The sequence below is a fragment of the Agelaius phoeniceus genome, chromosome 2, assembly GCF_051311805.1.
Source record: "Agelaius phoeniceus isolate bAgePho1 chromosome 2, bAgePho1.hap1, whole genome shotgun sequence".
In the NCBI taxonomy this organism is placed as follows: domain Eukaryota; kingdom Metazoa; phylum Chordata; class Aves; order Passeriformes; family Icteridae; genus Agelaius; species Agelaius phoeniceus.
The window spans coordinates 87,980,057-88,006,207 of NC_135266.1; the positions used below are offsets into that span (position 1 = coordinate 87,980,057).

Sequence of the window (26,151 nt, forward strand, 5' to 3'; positions counted from 1 at the left end):
TGAAGATGGAGAGAATGATGTTGCTTTTTTTTTTCTTTCTTTCTTAAACAGATCTGAGATTAGAAAGACTATATAATAAAGACTCACCTATATCACTTTCAGTTACTGACTTTTATGGTGCAGTACCCCAGCTCCATTTAAACAATTTTAGCTTTTGGTGCAGTGACAGCTTCTAGCTTCCTACTCATAAGGATCAGATCTTTGGTTTTGAAATGGAGGATTTGTCATCAGAGCATGGCTCAAGACAGCTGTCTGCTTTGAGAAGATGTAAAGTCTTCTAAGCCTGCTGGAAAAGCCTTTTGTAAGGCACAACAGTATGCAACACTGTGAGATGGCCAGAGATGTAAAGACCCATGTTCATTTTTTAAAAGTTCCTAGATGGAAGGCTAAGTGTGGCTTCTGTTTCTGGTCATGTATAAATGCAATCAGTTCTTCAACCAGATTATTAAACTGTGTGCCATGGTAATATTTGGGGACAGTAAGCTTCAGATTTGATTCTGTATTGCTATAGAAATATGCCCTCATATCATCATGAATGGTTCTTTTGTCACTGAGAGGTTTTCTGGCAGTGGGGAAAGAATGCTCAACTCCATCCAATCTCTGTAAGAAGAGTAGCAACATTAAGAAAAATTAAATACTGAGATGGCAACAGAGAAATTTATGTTTCCAGTGGCCAAGATGTCAAAGCTGTTCTTTCAATTTTAAAATTTGACCTAAGAATAGCAACTACCTGGAGGGAAAGTAGTTGTCCTGGTTTAGAATGGAGTTTGACACATCTTTTCCTTTCTTCCTGTCCTCGAATAAATTTGCTAGTTTCTGCAATGAATCTGCATGGAGAAATGAGTTATGACATGGTAGAAGATATGGTTGATGGCAATCCTATGGAGACTGTCCGGAAGTACTTCCCTGAGACATGGATCTGGGACATAGTTTCAGTGAAGTAAGTGTTCAAGAGAATGAGAGTGTGGTCACTAGGCCAGAACCTTGGACTAGGTTAAAGCCTCGGTGGATGTATCGGTATTTCAGTGAAAGGAGTATTTCTAGTAGACAAAGGCATTTTTTAAGGACATTAAGTACAGGATGCTTTAGAGGAACACACAAAAGCCAGTGCCTGTATCCCATCTGGGCAGGGGTTTGCTGTCAGCAGATGTTGCTCAGTAGGAGAATGGATGAACACCAGAATACAACTGAAATCTTGTTCTCTGTCCCTCACCAGCTCTGAGGGAAAAGCTGATCTAGAAGTGACCATCCCTGACACCATCACTGAGTGGAAAGCCAATGCATTCTGCACTTCAGCAGACACAGGCTTTGGCCTGTCCCCAACAGTGTCCCTCAGAGCCTTCCAGCCCTTCTTTGTGGAGCTCACCATGCCCTACTCTGTGGTGCGTGGGGAGTCCTTCACGCTGAAAGCCACCGTTTTCAACTACCTGCCTGCCTGCATCAGGGTAAGGGATGCTCACGGCTTTGCTCAGCCTAACAGCCATGGGGAGACTGCAGTGGGCCCTTTTCAACCGGGTGTTCTGAGCCAGATGACTGATCTGCAAATGTAATTTCATATAGGTGTACGTATGTACAAATCCTTGTTGTATTCAGTGAAGAGGGAATGTATTTTCCTGTCAAAGTTTTGAAAGCTGCATTTGATTCAGAACCTGAAGTGCTGCTACTGAGAGCCCCAGCCTTGTCATCACAAATTTATGTCACTGTTTTACAGAAATAGAGAACCTGGGTTTTTCACAGATCACAGAATCATTGCATTACCAAATGGAAATTCCAGGTTCACCAGGGTGGATATTTCTGTTCAGCCTTTAGTCTCATCTCCCAAAACTTCACAGAAGATTTGCTGGAATTTTCAGACTTCCTGTAATTTGTTGCATCTGTTCCTAAAACAGTGAGGAGAGCTATTTGGCTTCACCATTCTTACCTGCATTTTTTTCTAACATAAAAAGACAAGAGAAAATTTGGAAAGGGATTAGTACATAATCTCAATTGCCTTTGCTTAGTTTTTTATAAATACAGATTTTTATTCTAAAAGGAATGAAGCTGAAACAAGGAGGGGCACTTATCCAGTCATTCCAATGCACTCTCACTTGTGTCTGTATTTCCTATTTTGTTTGCTATTTTCAGGCTCTTTCTTCCACTTTTCCTTGTTCCCTTATTCCACTTTTCTTTGTTCCCTTACTAGCTTTCCCACTGCTGGGTTTTATCTCTTCACCTAACTAATCATGAGGGAGATCTATAATTCATGGCACGACTGGTCTGTGCTATTCATTTTCCCAGAATCGATTTCCTTTCCAAAGATGCTGTTCTCTACAGTTACCTCCCTGATCTCCTACAATTGCATAAATTTCAGTAATTTCCTTCTTTATAAGGCAGCTCTTGCTCTGCAATACCCATAATAGATAGCTCCACTACCAATTATTAATACCCATAATAGGTAGCTCCATGTACTGCATTGTCTGCAATAGTTCCAGCTTCTCCCCAAGGCCAGACCTCATGACCCTTCTCTGTACAACTGGCAGGTCAGTGTGTCTCTGGCTGAATCTACTGATTTCCTGGCTGTACCAGTGGGGAAACAGGAGGAATCCTACTGCATCTGTGTGAATGAAAGAAAAACTGTTGCTTGGGCAGTAACACCAAGATCTCTAGGTAAGAGACCAGATGACAAGATACTGGGATCAGATAGCAGTGTGTGGCACCAGAACTCTGGTGTGAGGAGCTAGATGACTCCAAACCTGTTTGGAAGGATCTTCTCTATGTCAGAAATCCAGCCTCCATGCTGAGACACTACACTGGGTTGTAGTAAACCCCATAGATTTAGGAAAAGCACCATGGAGGATATGAACAATAGGAATGCTGAAACAGCAAAAGAAAATTCTTGTTTTTCTGTCCTCCACCCCCTAACCTACCTCTGTAACCCTATAAGGCAATGTCATGTTAACCCCTTACCCATTGGTCAAGCTTGGATCCTTTCCAACCCTATAAAAGAAGCGTACTGTACCCCATTAGGGGAGAAAGAAGAAGAGCAGAGACCCTTCACGGACTTCCCCAAATAAAGCCATCTTCGTGGAACAGCCTGCGCCTTCTCCTTCTCCTCTCTCTCCGTCTGCTGCAGCCTCAAGCCCAGGGCACCACTACCTAGCAAGCAGAGCTGAAATCCTAAGAGCTTGCAATCACCATAGAGCTGATAATCACCATGCTTGCTAGATGGTAGCCCTGCGGCCTTGGCATGAGCGAGCTAGCTTCGGGCACCCGGTCCCTACTCAGGGACTGAGCTCCTGAGCCCTAGTGCTCTGCTTTATGATAAGGCCAAATAAGAGGCTTTATTACTGGGTGTAATGTTTCCAGGTCCTAAACAAGTGATGTGTAACAGGCCACGGCTTTCCCAACATTTTAATAGAAATCACAAATTCCCTTAAGGCATGTAAGGAACTCAGACATTCCAGCTGTAGAGCTAAGAATGTCTTGCCTTAACTTGGTTGGGTCTGAAACTTTTTAATCAAAACTTGTTTTCTCTGAAGCCTCCTAGAAAAAGGCCATTTGATTTATAGGACCTTCCCAATCACTGCTTCATACTGATGGACTAACACCTGCTTGGGCGGCCATCACACAGGAGGTGATCTGGAAGGCTGCATTGGGATCAGGATAAAACCCTGTCTCAGATTTAGTTCTCCTCTTGGAAAAGCTTCTCTGTAACGCATCCCAGAATTCCCAGCACAAACACAAACCTGTATTTCCCTTGCTCTGCCTGGCAGGGCTGACTGACCCCTGTTTCCTCCAGGGCAGGTGGAGTTCTCAGTGACCACTGAGGCCCTACAGAACCAGCAGCCCTGTGGGAATGACATTGTGGAGACCCCTGAGAAAGGGAGGAAGGACACGGTCATCAGGCAGCTGCTGGTGGAGGTACGTGGGCTGCTCCTTCTGGCGGCACAGAAAAGCAGCAATAGCAACAGCCAGAGCTGCTGTGTGATAAAGGTTTTCTGGTTTAGCCATGAGAGCAGCAATAATGGCTTGTGGGACTCTTATTCTGCAAACTTTTACAAAAGAAGCACTGATAAATCTAACACAGGCCAGTAGAGGCCATAACTCATAGTGCTGCTATTTCACAGTCAAAGCAGGGTCTTACATTACATGGAGGGACAGGAATAATAAGGCAGGCAATAATGACAGGGGTTTTTCCGAGACACATCATATCAGAGATAAATGAGAAATCCTTGTGTTTGTCTGTAATAAATCACAGGGAAAGGCTGTGAATAGAGCACTAGCCAGAAAGCTTATGCTTCTCCTCCAGCCCATGGTCAGTACTCTGGAATCTGGAACAGTCACTGCAATCTACAAATATTTCTAAACAAAACTACCATGACTGTTTTGAATTATTTTTATTACACCTCTAAGAATGTTCAAAAAAGTGTAACTAACCTTTTATTTTTACATTATTTTGTACACTTCTTTTCTTAAGCAGTGTTTTGCAATGATAAAATCATAGCTTTTCACATGGTAAGTTGCCAGTCATAAAATTAATCCTCAGCATAAAATTCCCAGTGATGCTATTAGCAAAAAAAAAAGCACCAGATTGTTATATAGACAAATTTATATCATAATAAGTCCTCCTTACATTGCAGACATTCCAGTTTTCAGTAAGGCAGAGCTAAGATTCATGTAGCTTCCGAAATGTTTTGCTAACTGGAATGTAGTGATGGAACAACAGTCCTATCTGCTAGGCTTTTTTTGTTTGTTTGTTTGGGTTTTTTTACAAATGGATTTGAATGTATAATACATGAACAACTGTTTTATATTTCAGGAAATGTTCCTAATTTCACAGACCCCTTCAGGAAAAAGACTGTTTGTTTAGTTCTTTGAAGATACAGGAAGATAGAGCACTGTAAAATCTTTTCTCACAGATGGCAGGGGAATGTAAATTACTGAACAAGTATTAGAGTTACTTCTGTCAGGGTGTCTGAGAGATTGCTCCTGTTATCCTGTTATTGTAATGTGGCAATTAATCTACAGCAAGCCCTGACAGGATGGAATTTGAGATTAGCATCCAAGGCTGAACAATTAATTAGCAGGAATGGATACAGTGTAACATGCTTGGGGTGAGCTGCATTGTCTTGAGCACATGGATGGCAACATTCCCTGCAGCAGGCACTGCAGCCCAGAGAGAGAGAGAAGTGAGGGTGCCAGAGGCCCCAGGGCATCTTCCTGCCCCTCAAGAAACCAAGCCTCATTGAGGGCTCTTTGGGAAAAGGGATTTTTTTTTCCACCCAGGAATTTCTCATCTGGAAAGGAAAATCTTTCAAACAATTACAGTTTGTACATTTTCATTTCCTGTTGAAAATCAAACAAAACAATGGATTTCTCATTTAGTTGCATATCAGAATGACGTACTGAGACAAACAAGAAGGTGCCTTTTCAAACAAAAGCATTTAGCTCTGTCACAGTTTATCCAGAAAACTTTTTCTTTTTTTCTTTTTTTCTTTTGTTTTTTTCCTGCTCTTTTAATACTTTTCTGTCTTTACATACTGAAGAATGAGAGACAATGTATTCTGATTGTGAGAAAGTGAAGACAATAACACCATTGTTTACATGCTGGAAAAAAAATATCAGCTGGCAAACACTGGAAACCAGTAGTGAAACAATGGGAACTCTCCTATTTAGAGGTTGAAAAACTGGTGCAGTAATCTCACTAAAATAAATTCTGACAAAAACCAGTTTTCTAGTAAACATTTGATTCCTGAGTTCTCTGCAAAATATTTTCACCCATCTTAACAGAAAAGAGGGATTCTTTTCTAACTTCAAAGACTAAACTAGAACTTATAAACCGGTTGACCGTGGCACACATTTATATTTTGGTTGTTGTAGCATGTCAGTTGTAGGTGCATTGGGGTGCTCTAGCTGCCCCCAGTCAAAGTTCTTGCATACACATTCTCTCAGTGTGCCAGGCACTCAGCCATCACCACAGCCTGGAGAGCTCTGCTAGGCTGGGCCACAGTGCGTGGCAACTCAGATCACCAGGTCCCGTGTCCCTGTTGACAACATCACCCTGCATGTTATCTCCATCACAACCTGTGAAGCTGCAGGGCCTCTCTCAGTAAAAAGAAAGAAAAGAAAATGTATTACATTTCATACTTGTAATTAGCCAGTATGTTACAGTTCTCAATTATCCTCAGATTACTGCATGGAGAAGAAAAATTTCTAGGCAATTTTCAAAGAGTGCCTTTTACTTTCCCTTTTGATATTTCTTCCTTTTCTTTGTTGCTGCTGTTTCTCATTTTTTGCTCTTTTTTTTCCCTTGCTCTTTTTCCCAAGCCGGAAGGGACTGAAGTGGAAACCACATACAATTCTGTGCTCTGTGCATCTGGTAAGAGCTATTTGTTTAACAAAACTTTCTTTGCTGAGGTAGAAACTAAAGACAAAGGTGGAAAAAAAGGTTTTTGAGTGCTCCACTCTGAGAAGAAATGTGTAGGGATCTGATAAAATTGAACAAACTAGATGTACGTCCAATTGTTAGTGAAAACAATTCTTCCTGTGGAAGAAGAGCTGAGAATGTCACAATGTCTACAAGTAGAGAGGGAGAAGTACATCTTTTAGAAAATGAGGCTGGCCAGGTCAATGCAAGGAGAGAGTGTTTGGGATTTGATTCAGTTATCTCTAATGCCTTTCATTTAACAGATGTAAAATCAAAAACCAGACTCTGTGGTAAGCCAGGTCTGCCCATCCAAGCATAAAGGGCCAGAAAAATAGGCTGGAAAAGGTGTATTTGTCAGTCAAAACTGGTTGATGGTGCCATGTAGAAGTCCATTACCACCTGAGTGTAAGGATATTGCAGGCCCAATACAAAATTTGTAGGATGGGAAACTTCATCAACAAAATTACAGATGAATGGATATGTTGAAGTCAGGAAACCCCTCTTCAGTTTTCTTACCAGTGGATAGCTGCTACCCATGCATTGTAGATACATCCGGAATTGTAACCAAATTAACTGCTTTTTATCCCAGAAGAGTCAGTGTCGCAGACAGTCTCGTTGGCTCTCCCAGAGACTGTGGTGGATGGCTCAGCCAGAGCATATTTCTCAGTGCTAGGTAAGTGAAACCTCCTCAAAGCATCACATGCTATTTTGAAACACTGCCACTTCAGGCTGTGCTCAGTCTAATGGCCAATTTACACTGTGAATTGTCCCATTGCCCAGGTGACATCATGGGTACTGCCATGCAGAACCTGCACCAGCTCCTCCAGATGCCCTTTGGCTGTGGGGAGCAGAACATGGTCCTGTTTGCCCCCAACATCTACGTCCTGGACTATCTGAACAAGACAGGGCAGCTGAGTGAGGAGATCAAATCCAAGGCCACTGGATACTTAGTGAGCGGTGAGCTTTTACCCTTGTTCATCCCTTCCCTTGGCTATTGGATAAGTACACTGTTGGCCACTGGCCTGGATGATCTGTTGGAAGCTCTAGAAAGGAACAGGGTACTGGCAGCTTAGAGGTATTCAATACAGGATCTGTAAGAAGGAATCCTATGCTTAGTTGGACATACAGGGTGAGGGACAGCACCATCCAAACAGGAACACAGAAAAAGCCCAGGGTTGGCAATAACTCAGTATTTCCCTCCATAAAAAAGGGTTATATGAACTACATAAATCAGACTATAACCATTAATCATGGCAGCTGCTTATGTAGATCTTGAATTCTCCTTAGGATTGAGGTGTGAAAGTATTGCTCACCTTTGACCAGGGCAGAATTTTACCACATTAGCTAGGGCATGATGACAGACACAACATCAGTACATATGCACACAGTGGGCATCTGCCGACTAGCAAGGGGTGGTTGTGACTCAGTTATTTTTGCAGAAAAATTGCATTTCCTCCAAAGAAAATTATCCTGTTCTGCATTCCTATCCTGTGTAGGACTCACATTTTTAATCAGTTCTCATTTGGGAATCATTCTCCCATTTCTCTCAAGTTTGGGATGAATTTACCTCTCCTCCTGAAGTCTTGGGCAGAGAGCAGCAGTGACTACAGATAGCCAGTTTCCAGGTGTTTTTGGAGAGAGGAAGAGCACAAGAATAGAGATATTCAAAGTTCAGGGTTTCCCTGAACTTCCTTTTATAATACTGAGCAGCACAGGTCACATTTGTGCCATAGCCAAGGGAGACAATGTCTGCTGCATTTCCCATGCATGGCTCTTTGAAAAGCACTGCAGCAACTGAAATATATTTTCACTCTTCATTTCAGGGTATCAAAGGCAATTGAAGTACAAACACCGGGATGGTTCTTATAGCACCTTTGGGCCACGTTATGGGCAAGTTGGAAATACCTGGTAAGATTTCAGTACCTCTGGCTTTTCATTTCTGTTTTTCATGCCCTCTTATTCCTCAGTGTTATCTTGTACTTGGCCATTGTGGGGTTTGGAATGGAGGTGGAGATGAAGTTAAATGGGCCCTATGACCTCTGGTGGATACAGGGCCTACTCAGGATGTCTTGGCTCCCTCTGTCACTTTCAGGCTCACAGCCTTTGTCCTCAAGTCCTTTGCCCAGGCCCGGCCTCACATCTTCATAGAGGAGAAGCACATCCAGGATGCTTTGATCTGGCTTACTCAGAAGCAGAAGGAGAACGGCTGTTTCCGCAGCTCTGGGACACTCCTGAACAATGCCATGAAGGTAACAAATCTGCCTGGTTGGCTCCAAATGGGCTTTGTCAGGCTGGAACTTGACCATAAGTCACTCTGGCATCAACAGAGTTATTTCAGCAATTGGGGTGTGGGAGGGAGCAAGGAAGCAGAAAGAAGTCAGCACCATCTTCTGAAGGACTCAGCATGAAAAGGAAGCCAGGGAGAATTTGTCCCTGCAAGATGTAGATATGTAGCACAGGGAGAAGCCAGTGGCACTCTCTGGGATCAACAAGTACTTCTGTGTTTCCCTGCAGGGTGGAGTGAATGACGAGGTCACACTGGCAGCCTACATCACTATTGCACTGCTGGAGATCCCTCTGCCTGTAACTGTACGTGCCTGCACCCCCACCTGAGCCACAGATGGTACTAACCTGCCCTACTAGTATCCCCATGCCCAGATTGCCAGGTTCCTTTACCTTTGGAAAGAAGAAATCCTGTCTGAATAGTCTTTTCATTCAAGCCTAGACTGAAGGAACATCTTCCTTGGTTTTCTTCTCCTCTCCCATTTTATATGCACATTTCATTTAACATTTTTCTGAGTTCTTCTGTGGATGATAACGGATTTGCTCCATACAGCTTGGATTGACAGTGAGTTAAATAATATTTAATTCTCTGAAGTATGCCAAATAGGTTTTCTACACCCACAGAAATCTCCTGTTTCTTAGAATAGTAGAATCCTGTTGAACCACTCTTGGGCCTATTGGGCAGATACAGCACCACCGGTCTGTAAAAAGAGATGGCACACTCAGGCATTCATTGTAATTTTCTCTACTTCTTGTAGATGGTTTTGTGGGAAATCCCCATCCTTAATGCTTGAAGGATAAGGTATACCTATAGGGAATTCCATCATGGCACCTGTGGAAAGCTAAGGCCTATTTCAGAGCAGTGTGGGATTGGTCATTCTGATCCCCTCACTTTGAGAGAAGGTGGTTGTGCAGGTAAAACTGAGGTATGAATCACAGCAGAAGGACTGCTGAACCAGTGGGGTTGCCAGGTTGTTGCAATCTCTCTGCTCCAAATGTAGTAGGGAATGTTCTGTGTCCAAAGTTTTTTCCTGTGTAGTAAGAGCAAGCATAAGGAATTATTGTGTCAGTAAGGTGACATGGATGGCACTAACCTCACCAGAAGAGCATTCTTTCTTTGTCATGTGCTGTGTTTAGAAGCCAAGCTCTCAGGCAGAACCATATTGGAAAACGAGGATGTTTTCCAGCTTCCCATCTGAGTCCAAACCTGCCACTGAATGTGAAGGAAGGAGTTTGTCACAATCTGAGTGGGGTATGGGGGCATTTCAAGTTAAGCTGTATGAACTAAGATTAGCACAGCCCTTAAGTAATTAAGGCTCATACAGAATATTTCTATAAGTAAAATAAGCCATGTTAAACCCTGATAAAAACCTTAATAGCACTGTCCTTAGCATATGTGTCTACTGTCACATCCTGTCATTAGGCTGCACTCCTCCCCAACATCTACCTTACAAACAGTGGTAGGCATAGACACAACCAATTTTGGTTTTATTCTTTGCTTTCTTAAAACCAGCTGAACTGATTCTCCAAAGGGGATCACAAAAGATTTCATCTTGTAGTACACACACAGTGAAATTCAAAGCACAAAGCAACAGAAAAGTATGTCTTTTCCTTCTAGACCCTTTATTAAGCTGTAAATGTGCTGTTGGCTTTCAGGTCAAGGCATGCTCTCCCTGCAGAGCTACTTTCTCAATTTTATAGCAGCTTTTCCATCACAAATGAGGAGCAGTCATGTCTTGCTGAGAGTTTGTGGTGTAACAGTGTGTGTAAGTCATAACAACGTGTAAAGTATTTTACTTTGCTGTAGTGATTGCACTCTTAAACCAATATATGCATTGCTAATGTGAACATCACAAAAAACCTTCCAGAAAATAGAAAAAAAGCACACCTTTTTTATTCTTGTGTGAAGATAGAGTTCACCAGTAAACTAGAATCTATATTACTTCCAGAAAGTGAATTTTTTTGAAAATGCCCTAGAAAGGGGGAAACAAACAAAAAGGAAAGGATAGAGCAGTGGGTGAAAGCACAGAACAGTCTCAGGGTGATAGCTGGAGGAGGAAAGCAAGTATTCAGTAAACCTAAAGCAAGGAAGTATTTCAGAGAAGTCCTCTTACCCCAGAACACAATCAGACCAGTAATTCTTCACAAGGAAGAAGGATTGGAGCACTGCTTCACAGTCTTTAAATCAAACTGGGAAAAACTATTACAACAAGACGTTAAAGAAAAGTAGATTCAAGATAAGGAGCAGCCTTTGGCTGCCCATTTGTTCAGGAATTATTAGGCCGGGAGGAAAGGGATACATGAGGGTAAAATCGTTGTCTGGCTAAAAAGTGGGATGCTAAGGGTCCACAGGTACCACCCAATTCGTATTGTTCCAAGATGGAACTCAGTATGATCACCTCTCATTCAGTCTCTCTCTCCTTCCAGCACTCAGTGGTGCGGAATGCTCTGTTCTGCCTGGAAACAGCAGCAAATCAGAAGGAAAACCATGTGTACACCAAGGCACTGCTGGCATACGCCTTTGCCTTGGCGGGGAAAAGGGACCAGCGGAAGGCATTGCTTGACTCACTCGAAAAGGAAGCTGTGAGAAAGGGTGAGTGTTCCTGGTGGGACATGGCTTTCACCAGCCTTACACCTTCCCTTGGCAGATTGGCTTTTGCTGGTGGGGCAGTGGCTGCAGGCACTGGCCTCTGTGGGTAGGGAAAGGTGCAGGGAGAGGAAAGACTTGCGCAAAGGGATTACTTTTCTGAGAGGTTCCTCTCAGGGCCCAGTCCTTCTTCTCTGCTCCAAAGGAGCTCACCAGGAAGCACCAGGCACCATTCCCTTGGTGCTGAGCCCTTGGGGGGCTCTGCTCCCATCTCTCCTCAGCCCCGTCCTCTTGCCACACCAGGCACTGCTTAGCAAAGGCTTAGCAATGCCCAGGGACATTCCTTCCTTCCTTCCTTCCTTCCTTCCTTCCTTCCTTCCTTCCTTCCTTCCTTCCTTCCTTCCTTCCTTCCTTCCTTCCTGGGCATGGGCTCAACACAAAACAAAGGGGACCTTGCAGAGCACAAGACATGTCAGTCAGAGGAGAGATGGGTGTGCTGAGAGAGAAAATGAGAATCCAGGGCTTTTTGGAGGCTGCAGCACAAGTTCTCAGTTGTCAGGGGAAATCCTCTAATCCTTCAGAATTGTTCTGTTTAAGTCAGGCTGGACAGTGGTTTTAACCAAGTTGTGGGGACTGTAGCCCATAAATGTGAATGTGGAATCTAGGACAAAGTGGTGTCTAGGCCTGAGGCTCACGCAGAAGTCTCATACTCATTGTAAACCTGGAAAATGTGTACACCTGACCCTTCCCACTTCGCCCTGCATGACAGACACATCCCGGAGGCTCCGTCCTCCCAGCTGGGTCAGGCAGCAGGTCAGGAAGTGCCTTGCAGTATTTCCCAGTAACAGCTGCTTGCTGTCTCTCTCCCTGGCTCCTGTGAAGATGGCTCTGTTCACTGGCAGCGGCCTGGCAAGGAGCCCGAGGCTGATCTCCCGTTCCATCGCTACCGAGCTCCCTCTGCGGAGGTGGAGATGACGGCCTACGTGCTGCTGGCCCAGCTCACCTCGCAGCCAGCCCCTGCCCAGGAGGAGCTGGCTTCTGCATCCCTCATTGCAAAGTGGATCAGCAGCCAGCAGAACCCCAATGGAGGCTTCTCCTCTACCCAGGTGAGCTGCTTCCCTCCGGCCACCTCACACCTTGAGGTGTCCCAGAAGATGGCACATGTCAGAGAGCCAGGTGGGAGCACAGGAAGTTTTGGCAGGAAGGTGGGAAGTGTAGCCCTGCAATGGATCCATGCAGTACCTCCCATGGCTGCCAAGTTCCTGAGAGGCTGCAGACAAATATGTCAGGTAGTGCCCCTGGGAAGGGAAATATGCTGAAGCTGCTCTTGCCCTCTGTCTTTGCTTCTTAACACTTTTGGAGAAAGTGAGGATGGAGGGGAGGGTGCCAGCTGGCAGAGAGGGCAGGCTGTAGGAGGACAGGCTACAGGAGGAGAGGCTCATTGCATGCCCTGCTGGGACGCTGGGACTCGTCTCTTTCAGGACACAGTGGTGGCTCTCCAAGCCTTGTCCCTGTACGGAGCTGCCACCTATGCCAAGAGCGGGGCAGCTTCCAAAGTGGCCCTGCACTCTGGAGGGGACTTCCAGCAAGACTTCCAAGTGGATCCCAGCAACCGGCTGCTGCTCCAGCGCGTGCCCCTTGCCCAGGTGCCAGGGCAGTACAGCGTGGAGGTGTCTGGTGAAGGATGCGTCTACCTGCAGGTGAGGCTGATGGGGACAGCGGGCATCCTGGAGGGGAGCCCCTGGCCAGGCTGGAGAGGACGCAATCATAGGATCATCCAGGCTGGAAAACACCCTGAGATCATCAAATCCTTCCATGGAGGTAGAGGAGAGTAAAGAACAGGAGAGAGGGGAGAGGTGCAAGGCTGTGGGTAAAGGACAGAAGATAGAAAGAGTAGAGGGATGTGGAAGAGAGAGTGGCACTCAAGGAGAGCAGTCTCTGCAGTGTGGAGGAGCTGTGAGAAGTGGGGAGGCTGGGTGTGAGAGGGGCCCCTCTCTCCCACGTGGAGCACACACTCACTCACAGACACTCACCCAGAGCTGCTGGCTGTCCCCTAGACCAGCCTGAGGTACAATGTGCAGCCCACAAAGGAGGAGGCGCCCTTCATGCTTCATGTGCACACAGTCCCGGAGGCCTGCGGGGACTCCACAGCTCACAAGGTCTTTGACGTTGCCATAAACGTCAGGTGAGTCTGCATTCCGGTCTGAGCTTTCCTCTTGAGCCCTGGGAGCTGGGGGAGGTCTGGTTGTTCCCGGGGGGAGGCACTCTGAGAGTGCAGCACATTCCTGGGAAGGTGGGCAGGAGGCGGCTGCTCTGTGAGGAGAGGCTCTGGAGGAAGGGTTTGTCCTGCTGTGTGGGCAGCCCAGGGCTGGGCTGGAGGGAGGCTGTGCAGATGACTAGGAGAACGTGGCACAGCTGGAGAGGAAGGTGCTGGACTGCCAGCACTTAGTGGGATGCCAAGTGTTATGGAAAAGCTGGAAGCGTGCCCAGCTCTGAGTTGATGTGCACTGGATCTTTGTTGCTTGGTTCCTCAGTTACACAGGGGAGCGCAATGTCTCCAACATGGTGATTGTGGATGTGAAGATGCTGTCAGGATTTGTCCCCTTGAAGTCCTCATTGGGGAAGGTATGGTGCTGTGTGAAGCATTTCTTTGAGTATATCTGTTTTTAATATCAGGCATCAATTTCTTTATTTAAAGTAGCATTTAATTATTTTCCTGGTATCTTTTCCACTCTTATACCTGTCCATCTTTTCCTCCAGGTCTTCCACCCCCCAGCTCTGGAGTAGGGGTATATAAGGGATGCCAGTAGCAGCATTCCCTTCCCACTCCTCAAGTTCTTGTGGTAGCTTGCAAATATGTGCTGTTTAGCCCCAAATCAAAAGATGGAAGGAGACCATCCGGTCTAATATCAGGGACTCAGGAACCTTGGGAGATATATGACAGCCATGACAATACTGGTGCCTCATTCCATTTTTGTGTCAAGAAGGTGAAGGAGCCTGAGATGGTGGGAGCTGGGGGAAGTCTTAGTTTGTGGGGCTTCATAGAAGCGTGTTTGACAAGTCCCCTGGGAAGTATACTTCCTGTGCTTTACTTCTCAGCACCTACATGGTGAGATTTTAGTGATGGGGAGAAATTGAAGATTGACTAACGTCCCTTCAGAACATCAACCTCCTCCACATCTCCTTTTCCCAGCTTTCAAACACACGGTTTCACCAGATCCAGCGAACAGAAGTGAACACAAACCATGTTTTGCTGTACATTGAGCAGGTGAGGACTAACCCAGGGCTGCCATGGGGCACACGCCAAGCTCTGCAGCACAATGGCAGTAACAAAAAATGGAGATGGAGAGCACTGCTAACATCCCCAGAGCATGGGTGGCTGGGGAGAGCACCAGTGTCCCCCCAGAGCAATGGTGGCCGGGGAGAGTGTGGGAGCTTGGGCTCAGTGCAGAGGCACAGGGGAGCCTTGGCTGCAGTGCAGAGCCCCCCTGAGCCTCTACTGCTTCCCTTCCCAGCTGGGCAGGGAGACCCTCAGCTTCTCCTTCACGGTGGAGCAGGACATCCCCGTGCGGGGCCTGAAGCCAGCCCAGGTGAAGGTCTATGACTACTACGAGACAGGTGAGTGCCAGCAGTGCCCGTGGCAGCGAGGCTGGGCAGGGGACACGTGGAGGGGCACGGGAGCTGTGGGGACCCGCAGCTGCCCCAGCCTGGCACTGCCAGCCCAGCCCTGCCCTGAGCTCTGGGAGGACAGAGGGACTGGGGCAGAGCTGTCCATGCTGGGGGTCCCATGTTCATTTCTGGCCCTGCAGTGTGGCCCTGCCTGTGCTTCCAGGCAGACCTGCTGCTCCTTGTGCCTCTGCTGTCCTGGCTGCTGTGCCAGGGTGGCAGTGACAGAGCTCTTTGTGCCCACCTCAGCCCAGTGTGCTGGGAGGAGGTGTCTGAGCAGCCCTTGGCTGCACTGGCAAGGAGACCTGCTGGAGCTGCCTGTGTGGGGGGCTCTGCCTTGCTGCCACTGCTCCCAGACAGGGCTGGCACTGGGGCTGCCCCCACCCCAGCTGGCATCTCTGGGGGAAACTGGGGATGCTGGCACCAGCCTGCTCTGGGAGCCTAGGAAAAGCATCTCTGTGGCACCCATCCCTCTGCCAGCAGTGCCAGGGCTCATGACAGCTCTCCCTTCCCTTCTGTTTTCCAGATGAGTTTGCCACACAGGAATACAGTGCTCCCTGCACCACAGGTAGGGTACTGCCTTCTTCACTGCTCTCTCCATCTTCTTCATTATATTTTTGGTCTTCCAGCCAGCACTTGTCTCTTCCTGTTTGAATTTGGATGACATTGGCCCAACGTACAGGCACAGATCTTGTGTGTAAAACAAAGAGCATGGGTGTTACAGAGATGGCAAGTTTGCCTTTGGCTGCTGCTGTCTGGAGGAACAGCTGCTTCTTGCTAAGGTTCCTGCTGCCCCAGGGCCTGTCAGGAGACTGCTGTGCCTTATAACCCTGGGCAGGCAGCCCTCAGTATTGACTTGGAGTCTGAGATGTCAGGACAGAATGCTGTCATCTTTGGGGGATTCTCTGCAATGCAAGGCCATGTGTGTTTGGCTTAGGAGCACAGGTGATTTAGGAGCTTCTGTAATATGGTCTGACCTAGGTTATTTCCCCTGTCCTATATGGAGTCTTCCAATATGAAGTGTGGCAGGTCTTATTTTCCATCAATAATCCAGGTTCAGGTGTTTGGAATATGGAGGCTTCAGGAAAGCCAAGTTCCTGGGAAATGGTTTTTCACAGGACCTGACTGTGACACCTGAGAACAGAGAAAAAGTGATTTGGACTTGGAGAAGGCAAAAGCTTTGCCTTCTGCTGGTGGTAAATGGTGGCATTTTTCTCCTTTAGTGTTTCTAACTGAAAAAGTAGAAGAGTCTGAACTCTCACACTTCTGTTCCATAGTGCTTGTTAATCTGGGCTGTGTTCCATAGGTACAGCTGTTTTCTGCTGATTCTGGACCTACAGCCTCCCTTCATGGAAAAATGTGCATAAGTCCAAACATTGAGTGGACAGTAAAACATTTCCAAAGGGTATTTTGGTGTGGTCTGGTTGTCCAGTGTGAGACTCATGGGGAGACCTTAGATTTTAGGCTATTTTTCCCCAGTTCTGTTAAAAGGCAGAGATTTTATTTTCCTTGGAAAGGAGGATGGGAAACTGCCACTTAAGAGGCTCATCCACTACTCTAAATGTACAGAGGTGGCCTGCACTGACTGGAAGGCAGATCTCACTTGCCAAGCTTCCTTCCCTGCCCTGTATAGTAGAGCAACAGAGTGCAGTGGTTTTCTTCCACTCTTTGCAGAGAAATAAACAGAGCACGTCTCACTGGTACACCAACCAGCTTTTCCTGTTTGCACTGTGCTGTTTGCACTCAGTTGTGACAAATCCCACTCTGCTTATCTCTCCCAGTGGGTCAGGGAGAATTTCAGCCCTCTCTCAACCTCACACTGCCTTGAAAGTGGCACAAGTAGTGAGTGCTGTGGATGAGCCTCCACCCTGGTAAAACAGCAACTCTCTGCTGTACTGTGCTCCACACACAACCTGGCTTCCACATCCACATCTTGCTCCCTCTGTCTCTCAACCTTAGAAAGCAGATGGACATATCTCTCTGACTCCTGTTCCCTCCCATCTTCTTTCATCCTTGCAGAGGAAGCAGACCAGGGAAATGACTGAAGAACACTCCCAGATGCTGGAACCTGCCTGCCTCACCACCACCACACAGCATGACATTAATAATGCCTGCATGGAATGGAAAGTGAACTTTACAAATAAATTAACTGTACTCACCAATGATTTTTGAACAATTTGTTCCCCGTTCCGATTTTTCCTGCTCATCTTTCAGTCACAGCTTTAATCTCCCTGGCTTCTTAGGTTAAAGAGTAACCCATCTAACAATGCCTGTGTGCAGGGAAATAAGGCTAACAAGAGAGGAGGAAAAAAAAGAAGACAGAATTATCTAAGTGGGGGTCAGCCTTTCTAATGTATCTGTCTCTGTGTTATGTTCTCTGAACTTATCATTTGAGATGCAGTCTAATCAATGGAGAAAGATAGGTAGTTCGTGGGAACCACTTCTCTCCCCTGACTTAAAAACCATATCCTCCATTGAATTGGTCTCTGCAGAGGCCTGTCCATATCTCCCACCATTAGGCAGCCTGGAAGATCAACTAATGCTACATGAAATTCAGCCTCTGTGACCTTCCCTGCAGACACCCTTCCTGGGATGGTTTCTTGTTTGTAGAAGAGTGGGAGGAGACAGAGTCTGCCCTCTTCATGATTAGAGAGTGCCAGGGGGGCAGCAGGGATGTGTGCATGCATCATGCCTTCAGCTACTGGCTTACAATGGCTTGTTCTCCAGTTGAAGCTTGAGCCTTCTTGTGGAAGTTTCCATTATCTCATGTCTGCTTCTTCTGGGAGATTTCCAAGGAGAAGCTAATGGCATTTGCCACTAACCTACCTGCCTATGTCTAGTTTAAATGGTACATTCATTTAAATCACGTAGCTGCTTTGATGAAACTGTCCATAGGCCTCTTAGACACCCCCAGGAATGATCCCCCTTTCTTCGTTTTGCCTCATGAATTTGTGGTTTTAACTTCTGAATGCAAAAAAAATCTTAGGTGCCTGTTTATTCTCATGAAATGCTTACTGTTAGGTATCATGGCATGTTGTGCATCCAAAGTATGCTCAGTTGGCTGTTTCATCCAATTTTTGGTTTAGTGTACCTGCACAAACAGTGTCATTGAGAACAAATAAAATTCTTCATCTATTTTGCTAGATATTAATATTATGTCACTTTGTCTTCTGTTATGTTTGGGGTTTACACACTCAAGGCCTTTTGACACCTCATATTCAGAGGAGACTGTGGAATGAACCGGCTTCAGTGACAGCTGAGCAAGATTTATAATACAGTTAAATTGCATTTTGTTTTGAATTAGAAGTAATATAGCCATCTATTTTTTCTAACATGAGGCAATTGCTTTTCCAGAGAAAGGAGGGCCTGTGTTTGTGAAATAAGCTACATGAGGGACTCCTATAGGTGTATTTGGTTAAGCTTACATTGGCAGGGCAAAAGGCACCTCTGCACGTAGAAACATGTAAGTAAAACACACATGGTGCCATATGACCTCTTGAACTGAGGCTGACTGCCTCTGCATCCATGTAAGACATCTTGAAACCATTTGGAAAATGTACATGAAAAATGTTTAGCCCAAATTACAAGACATGAAGCCAGGTTCTCCCCACTGAAATTTTCGAAGCACTGTAAGCCTAGTTGTGAAGGAGAAAAAAAATAATATTAAAATTACTCAGAAAACCCAGAGGAGATCTATGGACCTCCACTGAGGATAAGATGATAAAGTTCTTATGAAAAATGCAAGTGGTTCTTGGTTGAATTTTTGCCGAAGATTATCTTGAGTGCCATCATTTGTCACATATAGGAGAACCAGGTGATCAGACCCAGCTAGCAGAGGTTTAGGAAAGGCAGGTCCTGCTTGATCAGTCTGATCTCCTTCTATGACAAGGTGACCCACTCAATGGATAAGGGAAAGGCCATGGATGTAGGTTACCCAGACTTCAGTAGTGCCTTCGACACTGTTTTCCCACAACATTCTCCTGGAGCATCTGGCTGCTCATGGCTCGGACAGGTGCACTGTTTGCTGGGTAAAAAGCTGTCTGGATAGGCAGGCCCAGGGAGAGGTGGTGAATGGAGCTACAGAATCCAGCTGCTCACCAGTGGGGTCCCCAGGGCCCAGTGTTGGGGCCACTCCCACTTAATTATCAATGACCTAAGGGGTTCAAGGGCACCCTCAGTAAGTTTGAAGGAAACACCAAGCTAGGCGAGAGTGTTGATCTGCTGGAGGGCAGGGGGGCTCTGCAGAGGGATCTGGACAGGCTGGATCCATGGGTCAAGGCAAGTGGTGTGAGGCCAAGTGCTGGGTCCTACACTTGAGTCACAACAACTCCATGTAACCCTACACAGTTTAGCAGTGGACTGAGCAATGCTGGGTTAATAGTAGGGCTTGACCTTAAAGCCTTACCCAACCAAAAAAATTCTATGAGTGACACTCTGAAGGTCCCAGTCCCTCTCTGATTTCACTTTAGCTGGTTAGAAACAAGCAGACCCTGAGAGAATGGGAAAGCCCACAGGTCTTCTCTTCTGTCTGGGCCTCTGCAAAAGATCAGATTGGACAGGTTCACAGTGTCCTGGCATCTCACAGCAGTGATTTCACAGTGCAGTCAAAGGCAATATGTGATCAGAGGTTTATGTCCAAGGATCACCTTGCAGATAACACCCTCTGTAAAGGCAGAGTGACAAACTTCCAGTGCATAATGGATGAGATATGATGTCCTCTCTCCTTAAATAACTGGCAAGTATGGAGAAAAATCTCCCAACCACTAAAAGCTGTCTGCCTTCTGGTATTCCTGAGGAGTTCTCAAACACCACCTTGCCAGGGATGGCTCTGGATTGAAATCTCAGGCCATGACATGGATAGGAAGAGAGACAAGCACAACAGTAAAAGAAAGCAAGGCCAGAGACATATGATGAGAATCAAGAATTAATTTATTTACAGTGTTGCTTCCTTTTTGCTTTTGAGATGTCCTCCTCTAACTTTTCAATACCCCTCCCTTAACACGATCTTCTAGGGCAGAAATACATGAGCTGATACAGCAAGGCTCCAACAAGATGGATTCTTCAGGAATTTCCTTGTTCTGCCTCAGCTGGAGGTGGGAAAAGAACAAAGTGAGATCAATATTTTGGTGGGTTGTATCCAGAGCCCCGGATATCCCTGTGTTCTGGTGGCTATGTGAGTTCAAGCCTGTTAAACTATGAGAAACTGCTTCACATAAAAATGCTCAGTTGCAGACAGATAATAGAATGGGAATGACTGGACACATTCAAAATATCTATGCTACAAAGAGGGGAGGCAGATTTGTCCTGGAGATACATGAGCTATCCAAGCACACATTCTCTCTCAGCAACTGCATTTCCCATGAGAAAGCAAAATCAACCCAGGGAAGAGTTTGAAAGGTCCTCGTAAAGAGATGTGAATAACATCAACATTTCACCAAGGTATTTGGGAGACAATTCCTCAGTACCTTTCAGTGTCTGCAGCATAGCAGATGTGGCCCTAAAAAGGGCAGAGACACAAAAGGCTGAGTGTGATGTTTCATCCCAAGGGAGACCCGAATCTTATTTGCATAAAGTGACACTAACACAGAGGAAAAGACAATTGCCACTGTAGAAACAAAGGCAGTAATACTGAGATTGCTGTATGCAGGGAAGGAAAATGAAAGCTGTATCTGATCTTACAGAGGAAGCTGGGTGGCAGCATTGTTTTGGTCTCTGTACTGACATTGGGGACTGCAGTAGGCACAGTGAGGAAAATGCTGAGAGTAGACACAGGCTAAGAAAACACAAGGTCTACAAAGACTCTAGTTCAAGACAACTTGTAACAGTCCCTGCTGGAACATCTGAGTTGTTCAAGTGCACCTACCTGTGGTGCAGGGAGCACTGTATTCCTGTGTGGCAAACTCATCTGGAAAACAGAAGGGAAGGGAGAGCTGTCATGAGCCCTGGCACTGCTGGCAGAGGGATGGGTGCCACAGAGATGCTTTTCCTAGGCTCCCAGAGCAGGCTGGTGCCAGCATCCCCAGTTTCCCCCAGAGATGCCAGCTGGGGTGGGGGCAGCCCCGGTGCCAGCCCTGTCTGGGAGCAGTGGCAGCAAGGCAGAGGCACCCACACAGGCAGCTCCAGCAGGTCTCCTTGCCAGTGCAGCCAAGGGCTGCTCAGACACCTCCTCCCAGCACACTGGGCTGAGGTGGGCACAAAGAGCTCTGTCACTGCCACCCTGGCACAGCAGCCAGGACAGCAGAGGCACAAGGAGCAGCAGGTCTGCCTGGAAGCACAGGCAGGGCCACACTGCAGGGCCAGAAATGAACATGGGACCCCCAGCATGGACGGCTCTGCCCCAGTCCCTCTGCCCTCCCAGAGCTCAGGGCAGGGCTGGGCTGGCAGTGCCAGGCTGGGGCAGCTGCGGGTCCCCACAGCTCCCGTGCCCCTCCACGTGTCCCCGTCCCAGCCTCGCTGCCACGGGCACTGCTGGCACTCACCTGTCTCGTAGTAGTCATAGACCTTCACCTGGGCTGGCTTCAGGCCCCGCACGGGGATGTCCCGCTCCACCGTGAAGGAGAAGCTGAGGGTCTCCCTGCCCAGCTGGGAAGGGAAGCAGTAGAGGCTCAGGGGGGCTCTGCACTGCAGCCCAGGCTCCCCTGTGCCTCTGCACTGAGCCCAGGCTCCCACACTCTCCCAGCCCCCCATGTTCGGGGGGACACAGCGCTGTAGGGCTGGCTGAGGGACAGGGGCAAACCCTGGGACCATTCCCCACCCTCGGGGAGGCTCTGCTGGTGCACAGGATGGACGGATTGCTGACTGAGGGCTGGGAGCAAAGTAGCATTAAGTCTAAAAACTTGAAGTTTGTAGTCAGAAAAAGACAGTAAATTATTCAGTCCCATTCTTAGCAGAGCCATGGTAGTTTTGAGTCCAGATTTTTTGCTCTACACAGCCAAAATTCCCAATGCCTGTGTTTCTGCCCCATCCTCACCTTTTCCAGGTATAGTAGAACATGGTTTGTATTCAGCTCTGTGCGCTCAATAACTGGGTGGGCTTCCAGCTGAAGAAAGAAGACCAAGATATTACTGCATTGAAGGAGGTCTCCCTGTGCCCCTTGCACAGCCCTGTGGGTGGGATGTAGTCTGGATGAAATACTGCAGTACTCAGGGAACTAAGCCAGCAGCGCAGAACTGTCTCCTGGGTGGGCCACACAAGTATCATGGTCTCCAGCCTTCCCTTCACCTTCAGGCTGTCTGAAGAAGTACAACCTGGCTCCAGAAAAGCCTCAGCACTGGATCAAACACAGTGATGGAACAATTAAATGAAAATACATTCCATCTGGCTTGCTAGTTGTGCACCACCTTTATTTTCCAGTTCATGCACCTAATCAGCATCTCAAACAGTTACCCAACACCTAAAGAGTCACAATGTTATAAGATGGTTTTAGATCAGCCAAGAGAGAAAGGAAACAGCACTATTTTTGAATGTACTACGCACAGACGATGTTTATGGGGAGCTGTTGGGACACAGTGAAATGAAAATGCCCATCACCAGTCTAAAGAAAAAATTACTTATTCTATTTTTTCTTAGACTGATCACGTCGTCTCCTCTTGTGCTGGCCTTAAGCCATGCATGAAAAGAGACTACTGTACATGTCAAATGTGCAAATGACAGTGACAAAATCAAGCTGAAGCTTTGTCGTTTGCTACAGACATTTGAAAGGTCTCTCAAATATAAGAAAGTGGATGTTTTCCCTTTGTATTCAGCACTGGTGATGCTGCACATTGAATTCTACACTCGGTTTTGGACCCCTCACTTCAGACCTTGGAGCAATTCCAAAGAAAGACAATGATCCTGGAAATGGGACTGGAATGTAAGTCTTATGAGGAGCGGCTGAGGGTACTGAGATTGTTTAGTCTGAAGAAAAGAAGGCTCAAGGGAACCTTATTGCTCTCTACAACTCCCTGGAAGGAGGTTGCAGTGAGGCAAGGGACAGTCTCTCCTCCCAGGCATACAGAAATGGAACAAGAGGAAATGTCCCCAAGTTGTGACAGGGGAGATTAATGTTGAACATTAGGAGAAATTGCTTCACTGAAAGAGAGAATAAGCATGGGAACAGGCTTTGTGGGAAAGTAGTGAAGTCATGATTCCTGGAAAAGTTAAAAAAAAAGAGTAGATGGGGCACTTTGTGATATGATAATAAGTGGGTCTGGTTCTATTTGGTGGAAGGGTGCACATGGAGATCTTTTTCAACCATAATGACTCTATGATTCAATGTTGCTCATATCACAAACAAGCTCCTACCTTCCTCACTGAGGACTTCAAGGGGACAAATCCTGACAGCATCTTCACATCCACAATCACCATGTTGGAGACATTGCGCTCCCCTGTGTAACTGAGGAACCAAGCAGCAAAGATCCAGTGCACATCAACTCAGAGCTGGGCACGCTTCCAGCTTTTCCATAACACTTGGCATCCCACTAAGTCCTGGCAGTCCAGCACCTTCCTCTCCAGCTGTGCCACGTTCTCCTAGTCATCTGCACAGCCTCCCTCCAGCCCAGCCCTGGGCTGCCCACACAGCAGCACAAATCCTTCCTCCAGAGCCTCTCCTCACAGAGCAGCCGCCTCCTGCCCACCTTCCCAGGAATGTGCTGCACTCTCAGAGTGCCTCCCCCCGGGAACAACCAGACCTCCCCCAGCTCCCAGGGCTCAAGAGGAAAGCTCAGACCGGAATGCAGACTCACCTGACATTTATGGCAACGTCAAAGACCTTGTGAGCTGTGGAGTCCCCGCAGGCCTCCGGGACTGTGTGCACATGAAGCATGAAGGGCGCCTCCTCCTTTGTGGGCTGCACATTGTACCTCAGGCTGGTCTAGGGGACAGCCAGCAGCTCTGGGTGAGTGTCTGTGAGTGAGTGTGTGCTCCACGTGGGAGAGTGGGGACCCTCTCACACCCAGCCTCCCCACTTCTACCAGCTCCTCCACACTGCAGAGATTGCTCTCCTTGAGTGCCACTCTCTCTTCCACATCCCTCTACTCTTTCTATCTTCTGTCCTTTACCCACAGCCTTGCACCTCTCCCCTCTCTCCTGTTCTTTACTCTCCTCTACCTCCATGGAAGGATTTGATGATCTCAGGGTGTTTTCCAGCCTGGATGATGCTATGATTGTGTCCTCTCCAGCCTGGCCAGGGGCTCCCCTCCAGGATGCCCGCTGTCCCCATCAGCCTCACCTGCAGGTAGACGCATCCTTCACCAGACACCTCCACGCTGTACTGCCCTGGCACCTGGGCAAGGGGCACGCGCTGGAGCAGCAGCCGGTTGCTGGGATCCACTTGGAAGTCTTGCTGGAAGTCCCCTCCAGAGTGCAGGGCCACTTTGGAAGCTGCCCCGCTCTTGGCATAGGTGGCAGCTCCGTATAGGGACAAGGCTTGGAGAGCCACCACTGTGTCCTGAAAGAGACGAGTCCCAGCGTCCCAGCAGGGCATGCAATGAGCCTCTACTCCTGTAGCCTGTCCTCCTACAGCCTGCCCTCTCTGCCAGCTGGCACCCTCCCCTCCATCCTCACTTTCTCCAAAAGTGGTAAGAAGAAAAGACAGAGGGCAAGAGCAGCTTCAGCATATTTCCCTTCCCAGGGGCACTACCTGACATATTTGTCTGCAGCCTCTCAGGAACTTGGCAGCCATGGGAGGTACTGCATGGATCCATTGCAGGGCTACACTTCCCACCTTCCTGCCAAAACTTCCTGTGCTCCCACCTGGCTCTCTGACATGTGCCATCTTCTGGGACACCTCAAGGTGTGAGGTGGCCGGAGGGAAGCAGCTCACCTGGGTAGAGGAGAAGCCTCCATTGGGGTTCTGCTGGCTGCTGATCCACTTTGCAATGAGGGATGCAGAAGCCAGCTCCTCCTGGGCAGGGGCTGGCTGCGAGGTGAGCTGGGCCAGCAGCACGTAGGCCGTCATCTCCACCTCCGCAGAGGGAGCTCGGTAGCGATGGAACGGGAGATCAGCCTCGGGCTCCTTGCCAGGCCGCTGCCAGTGAACAGAGCCATCTTCACAGGAGCCAGGGAGAGAAACAGCAAGCAGCTGTTACTGGGAAATACTGCAAGGCACTTCCTGACCTGCTGCCTGACCCAGCTGGGAGGACGGAGCCTCCGGGATGTGTCTGTCATGCAGGGTGAAGTGGGAAGGGTCAGGTGTACACATTTTCCAGGTTTACAATGAGTATGAGACTGCTGCGTGAGCCTCAGGCCTAGACACCACTTTGTCCTAGATTCCACATTCACATTTATGGGCTACAGTCCCCACAGCTTGGTTAAAACCACTGTCCAGCCCGACTTCAACAGAACAATTCTGAAGGATTAAAGGATTTCCCCTGACAACTGAGAACTTGTGCTGCAGCCTCCAAAATGCCCTGGATGCTCATTTTCTCTCTCAGCACACCCATCTCTCCTCTGACTGACATGCCTTGTGCTCTGCAAGGTCCCCTTTGTTCTGTGTTGAGCCCATGCCCTGGAAGGAAGGAAGGAAGGAGGGAGGGAGGGAGGGAGGGAGGGAGGGAGGGAGGGAGGGAGGGAGGGAGGGAGGAAGGGAGGAAGGGAGGAAGGGAGGAAGGGAGGAAGGAAGGGAGGAAGGAAGGAATGTCTGTCCCTGAGCATTGCTAAGCCTTTGCTAAGCATTACCTGGCGTGGCGAGAGGAGGGGGCTGAGGAGAGATGGGAGCAGAGCCCCCCAACGGCTCAGCACCAAGGGAATGGTGCCTGGTGCTTCCTGGTGAGCTCCTTTGGAGCAGAGAAGAAGGACTGGGCCCTGAGGGGAACCTCTCAGAAAAGTAATCCCTTTGCACAAGTCTTTCCTCTCCCTGCACCTTTCCCTACCCACAGAGGCCAGTGCCTGCAGCCACTGCCCCACCAGCAAAAGCCAATCTGCCAAGGGAAGGTGTAAGGCTGGTGAAAGCCACGTCCCACCAGGAACACTCACCCTTTCTCACAGCTTCCTTTTCTAGTGAGTCAAGCAATGCCTTCCGCTGGTCCCTTTTCCCTGCCAGGGCAAAGGCGTATGCCAGCAGTGCCTTGGTGTACACATGGTTTTCCTTCTGATTTGCTGCTGTTTCCAGGCAGAACAGAGCATTCCGCACCACTGAGTGCTGGGGAAAGGAATCCAATGATTAGGAGGGTGGGGAGAAATGAGGCTATGAGGCTTTTGCCTTACTGAAAGCACACCATCCTACTGAACT

The 26,151-nt window shown here is 47.7% G+C and overlaps 2 protein-coding genes across 4 annotated transcripts in view; one reads left to right on the plus strand and one right to left on the minus strand.

Moving 5' to 3' along the window:
• The window catches only part of LOC129132228 (alpha-2-macroglobulin-like), a 37,509-nt gene extending 19,416 nt beyond the window's left edge, over positions 1-18,093 (plus strand). For all 3 annotated transcript variants that reach the window (XM_054651268.2, XM_054651276.2, XM_054651284.2), the window contains exons 18-36: positions 814-940; positions 1,217-1,445; positions 2,520-2,646; positions 3,779-3,900; positions 6,307-6,358; positions 6,996-7,079; positions 7,187-7,363; positions 8,230-8,314; positions 8,499-8,655; positions 8,921-8,995; positions 11,117-11,282; positions 12,159-12,382; positions 12,758-12,976; positions 13,334-13,461; positions 13,811-13,901; positions 14,470-14,544; positions 14,792-14,894; positions 15,469-15,510; positions 16,962-18,093. In XM_054651268.2, coding sequence (XP_054507243.2) covers positions 814-940; positions 1,217-1,445; positions 2,520-2,646; positions 3,779-3,900; positions 6,307-6,358; positions 6,996-7,079; positions 7,187-7,363; positions 8,230-8,314; positions 8,499-8,655; positions 8,921-8,995; positions 11,117-11,282; positions 12,159-12,382; positions 12,758-12,976; positions 13,334-13,461; positions 13,811-13,901; positions 14,470-14,544; positions 14,792-14,894; positions 15,469-15,510; positions 16,962-16,987 — 2,309 coding nt within the window. In that variant the 3' untranslated portion in view covers positions 16,988-18,093. The remainder of the gene's footprint in view (positions 1-813; positions 941-1,216; positions 1,446-2,519; positions 2,647-3,778; positions 3,901-6,306; positions 6,359-6,995; positions 7,080-7,186; positions 7,364-8,229; positions 8,315-8,498; positions 8,656-8,920; positions 8,996-11,116; positions 11,283-12,158; positions 12,383-12,757; positions 12,977-13,333; positions 13,462-13,810; positions 13,902-14,469; positions 14,545-14,791; positions 14,895-15,468; positions 15,511-16,961) is intronic.
• A 1,760-nt stretch (positions 18,094-19,853) lies between these two features.
• Positions 19,854-26,151, minus strand: part of A2M (alpha-2-macroglobulin) — a 29,664-nt gene continuing 23,366 nt past the window's right edge. Inside the window, exons 28-36 of the mRNA XM_077174125.1 lie at positions 25,896-26,061; positions 24,745-24,968; positions 24,151-24,369; positions 23,666-23,793; positions 23,226-23,316; positions 21,913-21,981; positions 21,422-21,524; positions 20,806-20,847; positions 19,854-20,029 (exon numbers count right to left, since the gene is read on the minus strand). Of these exons, the coding sequence (XP_077030240.1) occupies positions 20,004-20,029; positions 20,806-20,847; positions 21,422-21,524; positions 21,913-21,981; positions 23,226-23,316; positions 23,666-23,793; positions 24,151-24,369; positions 24,745-24,968; positions 25,896-26,061 (1,068 nt within the window). The 3' untranslated portion in view covers positions 19,854-20,003. The remainder of the gene's footprint in view (positions 20,030-20,805; positions 20,848-21,421; positions 21,525-21,912; positions 21,982-23,225; positions 23,317-23,665; positions 23,794-24,150; positions 24,370-24,744; positions 24,969-25,895; positions 26,062-26,151) is intronic.